Below are 16,402 nucleotides of genomic sequence, written 5' to 3'. Positions count from 1 at the left end.
ATGAGTTTGTACCTGTGCCCGCTAGCGCTAGCCAACTCGATACAAACAGCGACACTTCCAAGCAGGAGAGGACGTGGGCTTATCAGGGGCTCCCGTGGAGGCTGTCCAGTTCCTGAGAGGGAGTGGCATGACAGTGACTGGGAGTCAAACACCATCACATTCACTGTCACTCCTGGACCCATTAATGGTGCTGCTGCTCTTCACTCTGACCAGCCTGTGGACTTTGTGGAGCTCTTTTTTTCTGATGAGAAATGGTTACATGACCTTCATTCATGTAGTTTCAGACAATGGAGGCACAGACAATAGTTGCTTATGTGTGGGTAAGATTTGTTTAACCTGTAAGTATTTAAAGACATATTGCCATACAACATCCCATTTTTACACTCAACAGAACATATGACAGCAGACAGATGTATGCATATAAATCTGAAGATTTCTCCATACCTTTGTTAAACCACACCTTTAATCCACCGTCTGCTCTCCCAAGTCTAAAACAACTGTTGTCCAAAAATGGAGAAAAATGTGACAATGCAAGTGTGTTGCCAACATGTTGATGTGCATATCACTGAGATTGGATTTCTAAAGAAAGCATTCTTTGTCTGTTTGACTAGCTTTTTAGAGGTAATACACTGACCCTTCCTGAGCAGCACAGTAATACAATTTAAAATTGCCCCCCATTACTAAGATGCCAATACAAGCATATGGTGGTTGATGCACATGGTTACTTTTGGCAACAAAAGCACATGGCAACTAACACTGAAATGTAAACAAAAGCACATGCTTGCATGGATGGCAGCATTTCAACCTGAGGATGTCCTGTGGTGTATCATTGTGCCACGATTCCATCAGCCTGTGTATAGTAACGCCATCACTGGCTCTGTCTGGCCATGTTCTTAGCTGATGCCGTGAATCAGCATCATCACACAGATGCTCAAGATGGCTTTTGGCGTAGGGATCCCACACATTTTTATGCAAAAAAATTCTAAACTTTTTCAAAGGACGTTGTGTCCTCTTATATAGGAATGCCAATCAGATTGGCTACTCCATAGTCTACATTCATTTTGTGTGAATGTGTCAAGCTTTTGGCTGTTATTTGGCTAAGTTCAAAAGTTGGCCACATTAATAGCAGACATGGCATTTACAACTAAAAGCTTTACACTAAAGTTGCAGTCTTTATTATCTCATGTCTTCACTTTTAAAAAAATATAAAGACTATATTTATTTATGCTCACCTCTCTCTCCATCATAGCTGTAGGTACAAACACATATTATTTCTGTCTTTCTGTCACACACTTCTCTCAGGTGTTTTCCCCACATTTCTCAATAATCTATGTTTGAAGACAGGACAGCCTCACTGGTTTGAGATATGTCTGAAGAACATAGATTACTTGATAGAGAGCCGAATGTTTCAGTTTCTTATGATGATGAGATAAAAAACTAACCCTAACCCTTCCAACCACAAAGAGAACTTGTGAGGTACGTGATGCCTGTGTTTGCACAACACTCTGATGCAAACCTCCGTTTTCTTCCGTTTGCTCTCATCAACAACATTCATGCAATGGCTCTGACAACTCCTGCCTGATCTCTAAGTTTGTTGGTGAGGAGGAGCTTCCCTGTGGAACACCTCTGACCTCTGATCCAACAATTCCACACATGACACACACATGAATTGTTTCACAGGGAGCCACAGAGAATGCACTGTGGCTGCACCACATTGGCAGCATCAGGCTGCTTCAATGTCCACAAAATGGGAAAAGAAAAAAACTATTCTGGGCTCTGGGTGAGCTAAATCAGCTGCAGACAGAGTTGGATGTTAACCAGGTGAAGAGTAAAAAAGAGAACATGCAGAGAGGGACCGTCACACTGTTAATCTCTTCCTAAAAGTAAAATATGTAAACACAGTTACTATAAGGAATAAAATTACAACACAAGACAGCAGGGGTACTCAACTTGCTTTGATTGGGGGCCACTTGAATGACAAGAGGCCAGGGGCCAGTTGTAGCAACCTTATACATGTTTTATAGGATTTTAGGGTATATCTAGGATTTTAGGACATTTCTAGGACTTGAGGATTTTCATAAGGTTTTATGTTTTCAAGATTTTAGGAGATTTCTAAGACTTAAGAACATTTCTAGGACTTTAGGACATCTTGAGGATTTCTGGACTTTGGGACAATTCCAGGTCATAAGGATTTTTCTAAGATTTTAGAATGTCTGAGGTTTTTTAAAGTTTCTTGGATTTTGGGACATTTCTAGCATTTTGGAACCTTTCTAGGATTTTAGGACATTTCTGAGATTTTAGGACGGTGCTAGGATGTTTTTAAGATTTTGGGTTGTTTCTAGGATTTCAACAGGTTTCTCCAGTTTTAGGACAATTCTAGGATATTAGGTCATTAGGAGCTTAGGTAGGACCTCTATTGGGTGCTTGTTTTTATATACAAAAAAAAAACCCCTCTATTTTGATGCTATTTTATGCACTCTGGCACCGTATGTATACTAAAACTACAAAAATAATTCCTAGTGTCAATCACTTTATTTTAATTGTGGTTTACACCAACCACAAAAAGCATAATCACCAGTGGCAAAACAGACAATAGAGCCTAAATTTAGCACAGATTTAGAACAATTTTAGCAGAGCCAACAGGGAGGCAAATAGAAGCATCTACGCCTTTTAAATAAAATGATAATATATATTTTTTTTAAAATTAGCCCAAACTTGGACTTAAACTCACTTGGACTTCGCCCAAACTTGGCCTCAGCCCAAGTTAGGTAAACTCTTATCCTCAGGGACTAGAAATCTTTTGGCATTGCATTGCAGGGAAAGATTTGTCTCCATCAAGCTTTATCATATGGTCTTGAAATTTATGCTTGATGTTAATTACAAAATAAGAATATGAGTAAAGTTGTTTCAAATGTCTCTGTATCAATCTGAGAAACTGCATTTCCCAATTAATTACACAAAACCACAAGGGTCAATTTTTTTTTACTTTACTTTAAGTCAGGTAGTAACAAATTATGAATAAGCACATACAGAATATAAGATACAAAGCATCATTTCTTGTGACTTTAAACCATGGTCATAGTTCAAGGGATAGAAAAACTGCATTCTTACCAGTACTGTCTCTGTGATAAAAATCAAGTGTGGTGTTGGTTGGTTTTAGCTTTTTTAAGATGGTCTTAGATAGTCCTGACCCAGTTCTTGCTAGTCTTTGATGGTTTAGCTGGATGGGCCACCAGCCAGACATGCTGGTGTGGCCAGTCCATTAAGCTGTGCACATTTATCTTTTTGCATATCTAATAACAGTAGACCTACCTGATTTATGCCACTTACTTTTCATACTCCCCCCTCCATACTCAAAGACATAGATTTGGTTTCAGTTTTAAAGGAACTGCTATAGGTAAAGCAGCTAGAGTGACCTTACAAGCTGGTATGACCAGCTAAACCATCAAAAATGATGCAAAAACATACATTAAGCTGGTCAAACTGTATTTTTTCAGAAGGATTCACTGTGCAAATGTTTTGTTTTTAATGTTGTGTCATGCATAGTGTATGTAACATTTTGTAATAAATTTCATTTTCTGTTTAAAAATTTGATAGCATGATTTGGTTTCTTAAAAATCTGTCTTAAAGTATATGTTTATCAAGTAGTGCAGTTCAGGTACAAAAATATATCTGGTGTAAGATAGAAAACAGTATAGAGCTGTAAATAAACAAATTTCAGCCCAACATGAGGGAGATAAGTTAAGGAGGGCTTAATCTATCTTTGTTTTTTCTTCTCAGTAGTCTTTTGTCTGCTGGCTATTTCAGCATTTCAGAGATGATGTCAAAGTAGTTTTGAATCAGCAAAATCACCTTGAAATATTTTCCTAGAAATGATGATCCTGAAAGCTGATCTGAACCAGCTGTAGAAAAAAGCATAAATAAATGGATTGAGCATTGAGTTTGACAGTGCAAACCAGTTAAGAGATTCAAACACAGGAACTGACACAATATCAGCACTAACAAAACTAAGTGTCAGGCAAAAAAAGAAAGGAGTCCAGCACATCAGAAAGACTCCCATAATGATAGCCAAAGTTATTGTGGCCTTTCTCTCCATCTTACTGACAGTTGCTCCAGACTTTGTGTTCTGGATGCTGCGTGCCTGTCTCTGTGCCACAAGGAAAATCTTTAGGTAGATACAGAGCATTATAATCACTGGCAGGTAAAAGGAGAAAATAATTCCCAATGTATTGGCTAGAACAGCATCAATGAAACACTTTTGATTGCACTGATCTTGGTTTGATCCTGCTATTACTTGACCAATGGCCACCACAGCAGAAACAGTCCAGCTGACCAGAATCATGATCACAACAACATGACCATTTATCTTAGTTCTGTATGTCAGAGGCTGACACACTGCATAATATCTGTCAATAGATATGCAACATAAATTCAGAATGGAAGCCGTGCTCAGTGTTACATCAAAGCCGTAACGCACTTTGCAGAATAAATGTTCATAATACAAACATGAGCTAAGAGCAAACGCCATGCTGAAAGGAAAAACTACAACCCCAACAAGCAGGTCAGCCACAGCCAGAGAGAGGATGAGAGAGTTTGTAGGAGTGTGGAGCTGTTTGAAGTAAATGATGGAGATTATTACAAGAAGGTTTCCACATACTGTGACAACAGACAACAAGCCAAGAAAAATATATAATAAAACACATTTGGTAGAAGGAGTGATTTTTACTATGAACGTTGCATTGTGTATTTTGTAGCAGGGATGCATGTCATAAATAACAGTAAAATTGTTTTCCATGCTCCTACTGGTCATTGAAATGAGATTGTCATCAGTCATCAACAACCTTAAAAAGAAAAAGTTTAGTTTTGCAGTGTAATGCACAATACAAAAGACATAACTTTTTAGAATATTAAAAATAGAGATTATCAATTCATGTTAATAGTCCATCCAGTATAGTACCATAGCATGTGTACCCTCAAGATTGTCCATGCCTCTGTCTTGTTGCTGGGTTTCTGTGGCCACCAACATGTCCTATTAGACTTATATAATATTTATCAGCCCTAATCTCATTACCATGATTAGAACAAACTCTGGTCGTCCAATCCAAATTGGGAAACTGAAGAATGTCAAAGATAAATCAAGACTCATGAAGCATGCATGTGCGTACCCTGCAATTATTAATTGATATTTTCTAAAATAATGTTATGAGATTACTTCAGTCAATAGGATATATTCTCTGAGAACAGTTAATGTCAGTACAAACTTTTATGCCAGTCAGTGTAGTATAATTTGAGATTTCTCATTGGATAAGTTTAAAGTTTGACCTTACAAGATGTTCTAGTTCATGAACTAGAAAAGTGTTCTCAGTAGAATTCAGATCTCTATCATATCTAGAGTATCCCTCCACATCACCACATGAATGAGGCTTCAGCTGTTAACTTCTCCATATTGCTTGACTGCAATATTCTTTTAAATGACAGAAATGTAGACACCCTTGTGAATTCTTTTTATGATCATTGCCCCCTGGTGCTAAATAAAGTGGTTGCCCTGAAAGCATAGAAAGATCACCTCAAAAAATCTCCCCCATGGATAAACAAAACAATTCAATGTTTTAGATGTAAATGTTGAATGACTAAACAATTATGGAGAACAGTGAACTTATGGCTACCTTAAATGGTTTTGTGAAGGCTGAGAGATCATCTTACTTCTTCATCTAATGTCTTCCACAAGAAAAATAGATAACACTTTCTATGAAGACCACATCTATAATGCATTATGAAGGCATTCATAGTGAATTATAATGCATTCATAATGCTTTATGAATACACACATAAACACACACACACACACACACACACACACATAGATAGATAGATAGATAGATAACCATTTAACCAGGATGGTCCCATTGAGATCAGAGATCTCTTTTACAAGGGAGACCTGGTCAAGATCAGCAGCAACACAGAGTTTACAATAAATTAACATAAAATTGCATAGAATCACATAAATTAAAATACACTGACACAGTCAGGTAAAACATTTGCACACAGACTGGCTGGGCTCAATGGATTTCACCATAGTTTTGAACTCAGTTTCAGGGTCACTAAGTTTTGAAGCTGAAGATCAGTCTGGAGATTGTGCCATGTAGCAGGAGCGGAAAACCTGAAAGCTTTCTTTCCTATTTCTGTTCAGACTTTGGGAACTTCAAAACGCAAAAAGTCCTTAGAACGGAGATTGTGTTGTCCATGTTTCAGGTTTAAAAGAGACAATAAATAAGGAAGAAGTTTGCTGATAATGGACTTGAAAATAAAAACATACCAGTAACACAGGTGATGTGTACATAAAGCAGGTCAGCTCACTTTTGAGTACAGAACGCAGGGGTGGGTGAGATATCCAAAGTTCGTATGAATCTCAGAGCCCTGTGATACATGTTATCCAGCATGTGAAGACAGTGAGCAGAGGCATTCATGTAAAGCACATCACCATAATCAATGAACGGTAAGAAGGTAGACTTCGCCAGTCTATGTTTCACATAAAAAAGAAAAACAAGACTTGTTTCCATAAGAAAATCCAAATAAAAGTTTCAGCTATTTCACAATATACTGAATATGTTCCTTAAAAGACACGTTGTCATCAATTAAAAACCCAAGTCATTTAAATGTAGATACCAAATGAATTTGTTGACCATTTCTGGTAACAATTTTCTCAGACAAAACAGATCTGAATACTCTTGAGGTGTTGAAAAACATGAGTTTTGTTTTGTCTGTGCTCAGAACAAGCTACATTTCACAAAGTTGTTCTTGTACTCTGTCAAATGCACGCTGAAGATAACTGAAAGCTTTTGCAGGAGTAGGTGCAAAACAGTAAATGACAGTATCGTCAGCATGGAAATGGAAAGATGAGTTTGGAATACTCTTACCGAGACAGTTTATATATAAAGTAAATAATAATGGGCCAAGGACCGAACCTTGTGGAACGTCTTTAAGGACCTGCAACACCTCTGAGGTAACACCCTCAAGCTGAATTGCCTGGGTTCTGTCAGTGAGGTAGTTGGCAAACCACCCAACTGCATTTGGAGAAAAAAACAGTGGCTTTAAGCCGTCCAAGTAAAGTGTTGTGGTCCAAAGTATCAAAGGCCTCAAACATATCAATAAAAAGGAAAAACGACAGCACTGTTTTTTGTGGAGAGCCTCGGTTAGGTCATTTAAGACCTTCATTGCAGCAGTAATCGCACTATGTTGTTTATAGAAACCAGACAGAAATATTGACAGTACAGAGTTGGTAGAAAGGTATTCTTTTACTTGGTTACAGACCAAAGATTCAAGTACCTTTGGCAGGATGGAGAGTTTAGAGATTGGTCTGTAATTGTTTAAAATACTTGGGTCTCCTCCTTTCAGAAGGGGAATAACAAAGGCAGTTTCCTAGTCCTTGGGGATAGCATTTGTTAACAAGATGAAATTAGAAATGTGACACTAAGGTTTACATATAAATTCTGCTGCCAATTTTAAAAACAGCGGCTCTTAATTATCCGGGCCAGCAGGATTTTTTTAGGATTCAGTTCTTTAAGAGCCCTTTAAACATTTTTAAATTAAAAACCTGATCAATGCCAGCAGCACTTTTAAAAATCTGGGAAATTCTAAAAAAACAGATGAAATAAAATGATTATTAAAATGGTTTAACATTTCAGTCTTGTCAGTTACCCTGAGACCGTCCATGAGTATACTAGGCGGAAAGTTAATGGAGTTACAGCAAGCAGACAACAACTTAATGGTTTCCAGAATTTCTTTGGATTGTTTAGACTTATTGAAGTCATAGATAGAAAAAGCTTTTGATTTTCTAAGGAGAGAGGTAAATTTATTCCTCAGTTGTCTGAAATGAAGCCAGTCAGCTTCCATACCTGACTTGCGTGCCCTGGCCCATGCTGAGTTACATTCATGCAGTACTTCTAGGAGCTCCGTTGTAGGATTATCACGCCCTGTAATTCAAAATTTGTGGGGGGGGGGCATGTTTGTTTATAATATCAATGAAGTTAGTATGAAAATAATCCCAGGCAAGCTTATCATCAAAAAGCGCAATTCTTGCCCAGTTAAAATGATACAAATCAATGCTTGCTTAACAAAGTGTTGCTTAGGATTTTTGTATCTCGCACAACTGCTATTACACTGATCACTTCTTCATCATTTGGGAAGACACCTGAGGCAACATATTTGAATGGCTTATTTGTTAAAACTATGTCAATGAGTGTTACGTATGAACACTGATCTGTTGATACGTTCACAGCTTATCAGATCGATAGATGAGAGGAGGTATTTGCAGATTTTTGTCAGTGAAAGTCCCAGCAGAATGAACGGGTCAGTTTCACTTTTAATGCGCCTGACGTTCTGCTGCACGTCTCTGCCGCTACTGTGCGACAAATAACTCAACAGTGTTTTAATACAGCTCTTAATCAACAATCCAGCTCCATTAAGACTAGGGCAGGACAAATTAGACTATGGCAGCCCGCCATTGTAATTAATGGGAAACACTGGTGGGGCTGGAGGATGGATGGTCTGTTTGCACTGTAAAATTACATCGCTGATTGGAAAAAACAGTGGAATTCGGATTTCATCTTCCTGGGCGGGTCTCAATTCATCTGGGCGGGCTGCCCAGGAAGAGTATCATTCATTCATTTTCCGTAGCCACTTTGTCCTAGCGAGGGTCACGGGGGGGCTGGAGCCAATCCCAGCTGTCATGGGGCGGGAGGCGGGGTCACCCTGGACAGGTTGCCAGACTATCGCAGAGCCGACAAATATAGACAGACAACCTTTCACACACACAGTCACACCTAAGGTCAATTTAGAGTCACCAGTCAACCTGAGCTGCATGTCTTTGGACTGTGGGAGGAAGCCGGAGACCCCGGAGAGAACTCACGTAGACACGGGGAGAACATGCTGTTCTTTAGGCTTCGCAGCCAGCCAACCCAGACAATACTGTGTTTACCAGATGCTGGAATGAGGAGTATTACGCACACCGAATGGCATTACTGTGTATTGTAAGAATGCATCAGCAGTTGCCCAGGGAGTGAGTGGCACCTGCCAGTAGCCCTTCAACAGGTCAAGTAGGTACGTAAATGCCAACGTTGTCAACACAATCTTCGACCTGGGGGAAAGGATAACAGTTAGGCTTTGTTACCCCGTTCAACTTACGGAAACCAGTGCAGAAGTGGTCTGAGCTATCAGACTTGTCAGTCAGAATACACGGCAAGCTCCACGAACTAGAGCTGAACTCTGCAATGTCATTCTCTAGCATGTCATTTACCTGCTGTTGCAGACAAAGCCGTTTCACTTGGCTGTTCAATGGGTATGCATGTTGCTTTATCGATGGGGGTTCCCCCACATCATGTCATGCTGTAGCACATGGGTTCGGGTCGGCACATCTGAAAATAAGGACACGAAGGATTCAATTAAACTGACCACATCCCCATGCTGAGACTGACTCAAATGCGGGAAACACTCATTGTGTTTAGACAACATCTCGGAATTTGCCAACCAGTCTTGAGTGGACAAACAATGTCATCACCCAGCTCAATATCAGACAACGTCAAGGCAGCCGAAGACTCAGCGGCTCCAGCACTGGACAGCGGCAGAGCGTGCTGTGCCTCTGTGACTTCAGCACCGGATAGCGCCATGACAGCTCTGCTTTCGTTTGTGGCAGAAGGGGACAGGACAGCATCTCTGTCAAGGTACGGCTTTGGCATATTAATGTAACACAATCTACTTTGCCGCGTATGCTTGGGGGTGGTGACAATGTAATCGTGGTCACTCACTTAATTTGGACCACATAAGGACTAGTGAAACGGGCCTGTAGAGCCGAACCGGGAATTGGTAACAACACCAGCACTTTATCACGTGGGCTGAAGCTTCTCTATTTCATGTCTTTGTCAAACCGCATTTTCATTTTCATTTTCGCGGTCGACATGTGTTTCCTAGCCAATGCGCATGCATGGTGTAGTTTGAAACAAAAATTGCAAAGGTAATCGAGCAGATTTTGCAACTTTTTATTACTCAATCAGTTTTCTTGCAGGAGCTTGAGGGGGCATCACATGGTGTGTGCGAACACCAGCTCAGCTGGACTAAAACCCAGAGACTCCTGAACAACCTCACAGACGGCTAAAAGGAGAAGATGGAGGCCTTCATCCCAGTTTTTGTCACCCTCCATACAGTATGCACGAAGCATGGACTTCAAAGTCTGGTGGAAGCGTTCAATCGCCCCCCGACTCTCAGAATGATACGCGCTCGACCGGCAGTGAGTGATATTAAGTTGCTGCATGAACTGCACAAAAACCTGTGACATAAAGTTTGTCCCCTGGTCCGTCTGTATAACTTTTGGCAGACCAAAGAGGGACAAGAACTTCACGCGAGCTTTGACGACCACTGGGGCCGTGATTTTGTAAAAGGGAACAACATCAGGGAACAGAGTCGCGGAACACATTATGGTCAGGAGAAACTGATTTCGGGGAAAAGGAAAAGGACCAACACAGTCCACAATCGCGCACTCAAATGGCTCGCCAATCACCAGGATCAGATAGAGCAGACATGGGGAGATCGTTTGATTAGGTTTGCCCGTGACTTGACACATGTGACACATTTCAACGTAGGGCTGCACGTCTCCAGGCCGAAAAAAACATTTGAGGATACGATCGCACATTTTGTTAACTCCCAGATGATCCGAAAGAGGGACATTATGTGCTAATCTGAGGACCTCATGATGGAGCATCAGTGAGACTACAGTCTGTTCCACCACACCTCAGTCGTCTTGTGGGGACATGTGCGGAGGAGTCCATTTACACATAAGCATGTCACTTTTTATGACATAACAGTTGGGTCTTTTTTCTGCTTCCTCACCTGAAATGACAGCTTTGAAAAGGGTGAATAAAGACATGTCATGTTTCTGTGCATTAACCAGCTGCTGCTATGACGCACAAGTCTTAGACGTTTGTTCAAACACAGGGCAGGAAGGATTGGTCGAAACCTTTGGAGAACTACTTCTGTTCCAACCTGTTGGGGCGCTCGATGAGACCAACTCTGACGCGAGATAAATGGCGTGTAGAGGCACTTCCACAGTCTGCATCCCAAAATCCAGTACAACAGAGTTAGAGTTGACACAGGAGTCCGACAACAGCGGCCACATGTCCTCCAAGAGGACCGACTGAGAAGCTGCTGTGTCTGATGGTAAGATGGTAACCAGGACTGAATCTACTATCTGTCAAGGACATGTACCCTCATCATTTTAAAGGGGTGTACATGTCAACACTGGCCTTAACAGACATGGTTTACAAGGCAAAATGGACAACTGACAGGAAGGAGCACACATTTTTATCAATGTGACAGCCCTGAGGGATGTTTTTTTTTTTTTTTATTTAAGGCAAAATAGTTCTTTACAGTATGGCCCTGCTTTCTGCAGTAAAAGCATGTTGGTTTGTTACAGTCACCACTTGGTTTCACCCCGGCGTCAGAGACAGGCTTCACTGGTATGGCAGGTGACTCAACCACCGGACTGCTCCGCTTGGATTTCACAAACATGTCTTTATGTGTGAGGACATATTTGTCTGACAAAACAGTTGCAGTTGACATCATGGTCACTTTCTGCTCATTCACGTAAGTAGCCACTTTCTCTGGTAAACAGTTTTTAAAGTCCTCCAAGAGGTTCAGGTCACACAGTTTGTTAAGGGTTGAATGTTTTGAGAGAGACACCAGCTGTTAAACAATGCCTCCTTTTCCCGACCAAACTCCACATAGGTCTGGTTCTCGGTTTTCTTAAGACGGCAGTGTGACACCCCAGTGCTAAGCTATGCATCAATTGGCATGTGGAGAAAACTAAAGCCACATAAAGCCACACAGCCTGCACTCACAAAAAGTAACTGAACAAAGAACTAAATGCACGGCTACAGCACTGGGGCAGAAACACACTAAGCCACCAAGCATTATGAATGGATTAGAATTCACTATGAATGCTGTCATAATACAGTATGAATATGGTCTTCATGGAAAGTGTTACCGGATAATCCTTAAATCCTAATACTATAAACAATATTGTTTCTCCCTGTGCTCCTAACTTACCAATCAGCTATATTGCAATAACTCTCTCAACCATTTCATAGACAAGATTGCAAATGGCAGGTTGTATGTTGTCCAGTCTTCTCAAAAATGGTTTCTCCCACCCATCCATCTTGAAGTTCTTCTGTCCTGTGTAGGTGATATTGCAGCCTTGCTTGGAAAAATGAAACCTTCCTCAGGCACTTGAGGTAGGCTACGGTATCTCCAAAACCTCTGTGGTTCATCTATAATGCATCTGTGATGGCGTGGATTCATTGTTTTTTTCATTGTTTTTGCTTCACTTGGATCAAGGTGCAGCATGTGGCAAGGTGTGCTGTATCTTGAAAGATAGAGAAAAGAAAACGTGTGGGTACAGCATTTATTTTCTTTGCTGCACTGTTTCTTGTGGTTTCTGAGTTGCAACGTTCCTGTCCACAGCTATTGTTTCCAGTGATCTCTTGGTTACAGAAGCTTTGCCTTCCTATATCAGCATTTTGTTTGTGGTGCTCGTGAGCTAACATGTCTGGGGGGGGGGCAAGTCAGCTAACAGCAAAAACTTGCCATCAGTGAACTTACCTGCGAGCTAAGTGCCTGGTTGAGACCATGCTGAGCCAAGTCGGCTCCTTTTCTGGTTGATCTTTGCTATTGAGACAGAGTCTTTCAAACTCAGGTGAGAAAATAAGCTTAAGATACTCATATGCTGGAGCGCCACTGAAGCATATTGCTAATCGTTCTCGATAGCTAATATGCCAGATAGGGCCCGTGCTGAGCCAAGTCGGCTACCGACGGATGAGATAGTGAGCCTGTTCTGTTTGATCCCAGGCTGGTGCATTCTGGTCTGGTTGATCTTGGCTGTTGAGGACGCATCTCTTTGCCTCACGGGAAGAAATAAACCGAAGGTAGAGACACCAGTGTCTCTGAGGATATTTCTTGTGGTTGCTAATGCGCTCAGTGATCGAGTCGAACGTTTGTTCATGTTGAGCTAACAGAAATTCCCATTACGTCTGTTTCACTTTCAGCCATCGTTTCCAGTGGTTTCATAGTTATGGCATACGAGCTGAAAGACTGCTTGTGGTCACCAGCTGACACACTCAGAGGCAGTCCATGTTGAGCGCAGATTTTGTTGGCTTACACCGGATATGTCTCATCAAGTAAAGGCGTAGCTTGCAGAATGCCGATTGACACACCACATGGGAAAGAGGCTTATCGTTTCCTAGTTGTATTAACACAAGCTCTATTAAATCTCGAGAGAAAGTCATTAAGAAATGGCTTTAGGCAGAAGGGGGAGAAAAATGAATGAATGAATGAATGAATGAATTGTTTCTTCAAACAAATCTTAGGACATATTATATTGAGCAAGCCTGCACAAATACAACAAAGGCCCATTGCTGTGTTTTAAGTGAAGTGGGGGTTCCCTCCCTCTCTCTCTAAAGTGTCAAAAGAAAATATGGGAATGGTTGAGGCATGAACAGACAAAAACTAGTGTTCAGGGCACTGGTGGGTTTCCTGCCTCCTATTATTGTTGGGCCTTGAGCAGATGGAGCACATTACCCTCCTGCTGCAGATTCAGATGTGGGTAGAATCAATAGGCATTGAGCAAATGGTAGGCAGCAACTCAAGGTCACTTTTTTAAATGGTTAAGTAGGGAAACCTGGTTTCTGGTTGTTACCCTTCCTGAAGGCCTATCAGCACCCCCTATCACCAGAGCAGGGCTCCTGTGCTAATGTGGGGCACACTCCATGCCTCACCCAGGATTTGGGTGTCCAAGCATTTTTTTATTCAGCTTTAGCCATGCACATTCAGCTGCAACCTATAGAAGATTCCCTAGCATGCAATGGAGTTGCTAGCCTCTGGTTTACTCCCTCCAGAGTTTTTTCCTGGTTTTCCTTCCAGGCCACCTGGCTTAACGTAAAGGTGCAAGAGTGTGATCTGGTAATCAGTACATTCTCACCGTGATATGCGCGGCCACATGCTATTCCGAGGCAATCCCATTGTGCTTTTTGAAAGCTTGTGCCATTATAAAAGCGCTAGTTAAGTTTTTCACCACATTTGGTCTCCTGTGGCGTATCCAGAGTGACCAGGGCTCCAATTTCATGTTCAAAATCTTCACTCAGTTCTGTCCAAGCTAAACATCAGACACCATACTTCCAGCTGTGGCTCAAAGGTAGAGCGGGTCATCTTCTAATCGGAAGGTCTGCGGTTCGATGCCTGGCTCCTCCAGTCAACATGTCAAAGTATCCTTGGGCAAGACACTGAACCCCAAATTGCTCCCGATGCTGCATCATCAGAGTGTGCATGCTTATGAATGGTTACTGTGTAGCAGTATATGGTAGCCTTGGCCAGTGTGTGAATGTGTTTGTGAATGGGTGAATGTGACATATACTGTGAAAGTGCTTTGAGGGGTCAAAAAGACTAAAAAATAGTGCTATTTACCATTTACTCTAAAGTGCATGCTCCACAAGTTCTGCACCGAGTCAAAACATGAGTGGAATGAAGGTTTGCCATTGTTGACATTTGCTGTGAGGGAAACCTCACGAGTCTTTAGGAATCAGCCCAGTCAACTTTGTTTGTGGCCACACTGTGTGCGGCCCAGTGTGCCTGCTGCGTGAGAGCTGGCTCTTTGATACACCCAGCTCTGAAGAAAATATGTTGGATTTCATTAGTTCTGCATCATGCACTTGATCTGGCCCGTGGGCTCCCTCTGTAGTACTGATACCTAGGAAGGCTGGCAAACCAAGTTTCTGTATAAATTTCAGGAAAGTGAATGACAATGCAGTCACTAATGCCTGCCCCATTCCCACAGTCTAGGAGATATTGGATAGTCTGTCAAGTGTGGCCATTTTCTCTAACTTAGACTTATGCTGCTTTTCAGTCAACTCGAAAGTCAGTTCTTTTCAACTTGAAAAAGTGCACTGAAACGGCCACTGAAGTTGGAGCTCCGACTCGGAAAGTCCGAGAAAAAAATGTAGCCAGACTTCACTGAGATTTGCTCATCTGATGTCACACAACAATGGCAGCAATGGTACAGTAGCGTTCGTAAACTATATATAAAGTAGTATATAGCAATATATAATACTAAAGAAGGCAATTTGCTTGAGAATACAAATACAACATAAAATTAAATATATAAAGGGGTTTTACCTTACACGTTGTTTCCTCTCGTCTTCTTTATTTAAATATGCCAGAAGGCTGACGTTATCACTGTTTAATTTTCTTGCCGCTTGCCACAAGAACATCCCCTTGTCACTGACCACCATTTTTATAATACTTTTATGATACTTCCAACACAGTATGTTTGGAACGCTCTGAGTTTTCAACTCGAAAAGATCTGACCTTCGAGTTGATTGGAACACAGTATTAATTAGTGGGTAATGGCAGGTTAAAATGGATGAGGTGCAAGAAATCACAGCCTTCATCTAAAGTCATGCCACTTGGACTGAAGAATACCCCCTCAACATCCAGAATCCTCACAGTGAGACCTCGTAGCTGGGGAGGGAGAATTTACAGGCTTTATCTTTTATTTTTATTTTATTTACCTGGACAGCAACATAATTTTCTCCCCGTCCTAGGAACCACATTTGTATTGTGTCTAAGCTGTATTTGGCAAGCTCCAAAGTGCTGACCTGTGCTAGCTTCCAAGGATGCTAGCTTCTAAGGATGTAAAGACCAAGGTTGTGTGTACCTTTCCAGTCCCCATCAACTGAAAAGCCTTACAAACTTCTGATAAGGAAAAGGATTTTTAATGTTTCCAGTGGTTGATGGGTGAAAGGATCTGCAAGGAGACAAGAGAGAATTATCATCATAACAGCTCCTCTGGGGGAGCCACACTGGGACCAAGAAAATTTGTTCATGCAAGTTGTGTTATTTGTTATTTGTTATTTTTGTGTTATTTGTTCATGTTTTGCATCTACACTCAGTAAGTAAGCAGACTGCAGTTACATGGTTTTTTTCTTGTCTGTTTTCATTGTTTTAATGTTGGTGTTTATTACTTTGTTGAGCAGTAACCTACGGGCTAAATTCAGTTATGATCAACATGAATCAACGATTTGTGGCTGTTTAGTTATTATAAATACATTCATTCTCATAATTACATTGGTAGCTATCCATATCAGACATAAAGTGCCTATTAGCATGAGAGATCAATCTGCATTGTGCAACCTGCTGCAGCTCCATCAAGATAGACGAGGCATGTATTTTTATAAGCCTCTGATATGCAATGCAGCGCGTCTGCTTGAATTCTAAGAATTGCCTGGACTAGTCGTAATCAGCTTGGGTTGCCTCTTGGCAGTGATCTGAACTCTGCTGAGTGCACTTTTCCTGTTTATAAATT

At 41.2% G+C, this 16,402-nt stretch overlaps 1 protein-coding gene across 1 annotated transcript; it reads right to left on the bottom strand.

Annotated features, from left to right (window-relative positions):
- Positions 1-3,823: 3,823 nt before the first annotated feature.
- Positions 3,824-4,795, bottom strand: LOC148186967 (trace amine-associated receptor 1-like). The gene has a single exon (XM_088089389.1). It carries the CDS (start codon positions 4,793-4,795, stop codon positions 3,824-3,826), a length of 972 nt encoding a protein of 323 aa, XP_087945515.1.
- Positions 4,796-16,402: the final 11,607 nt, after the last annotated feature.

The sequence above is a fragment of the Plectropomus leopardus genome, chromosome 16 (assembly GCF_026936395.1).
Source record: "Plectropomus leopardus strain MGB_pleo_1.0 chromosome 16, ASM2693639v1, whole genome shotgun sequence".
NCBI lineage: Eukaryota > Metazoa > Chordata > Actinopteri > Perciformes > Serranidae > Plectropomus > Plectropomus leopardus.
This window is presented reverse-complemented; position numbering and strand designations above follow the sequence as displayed.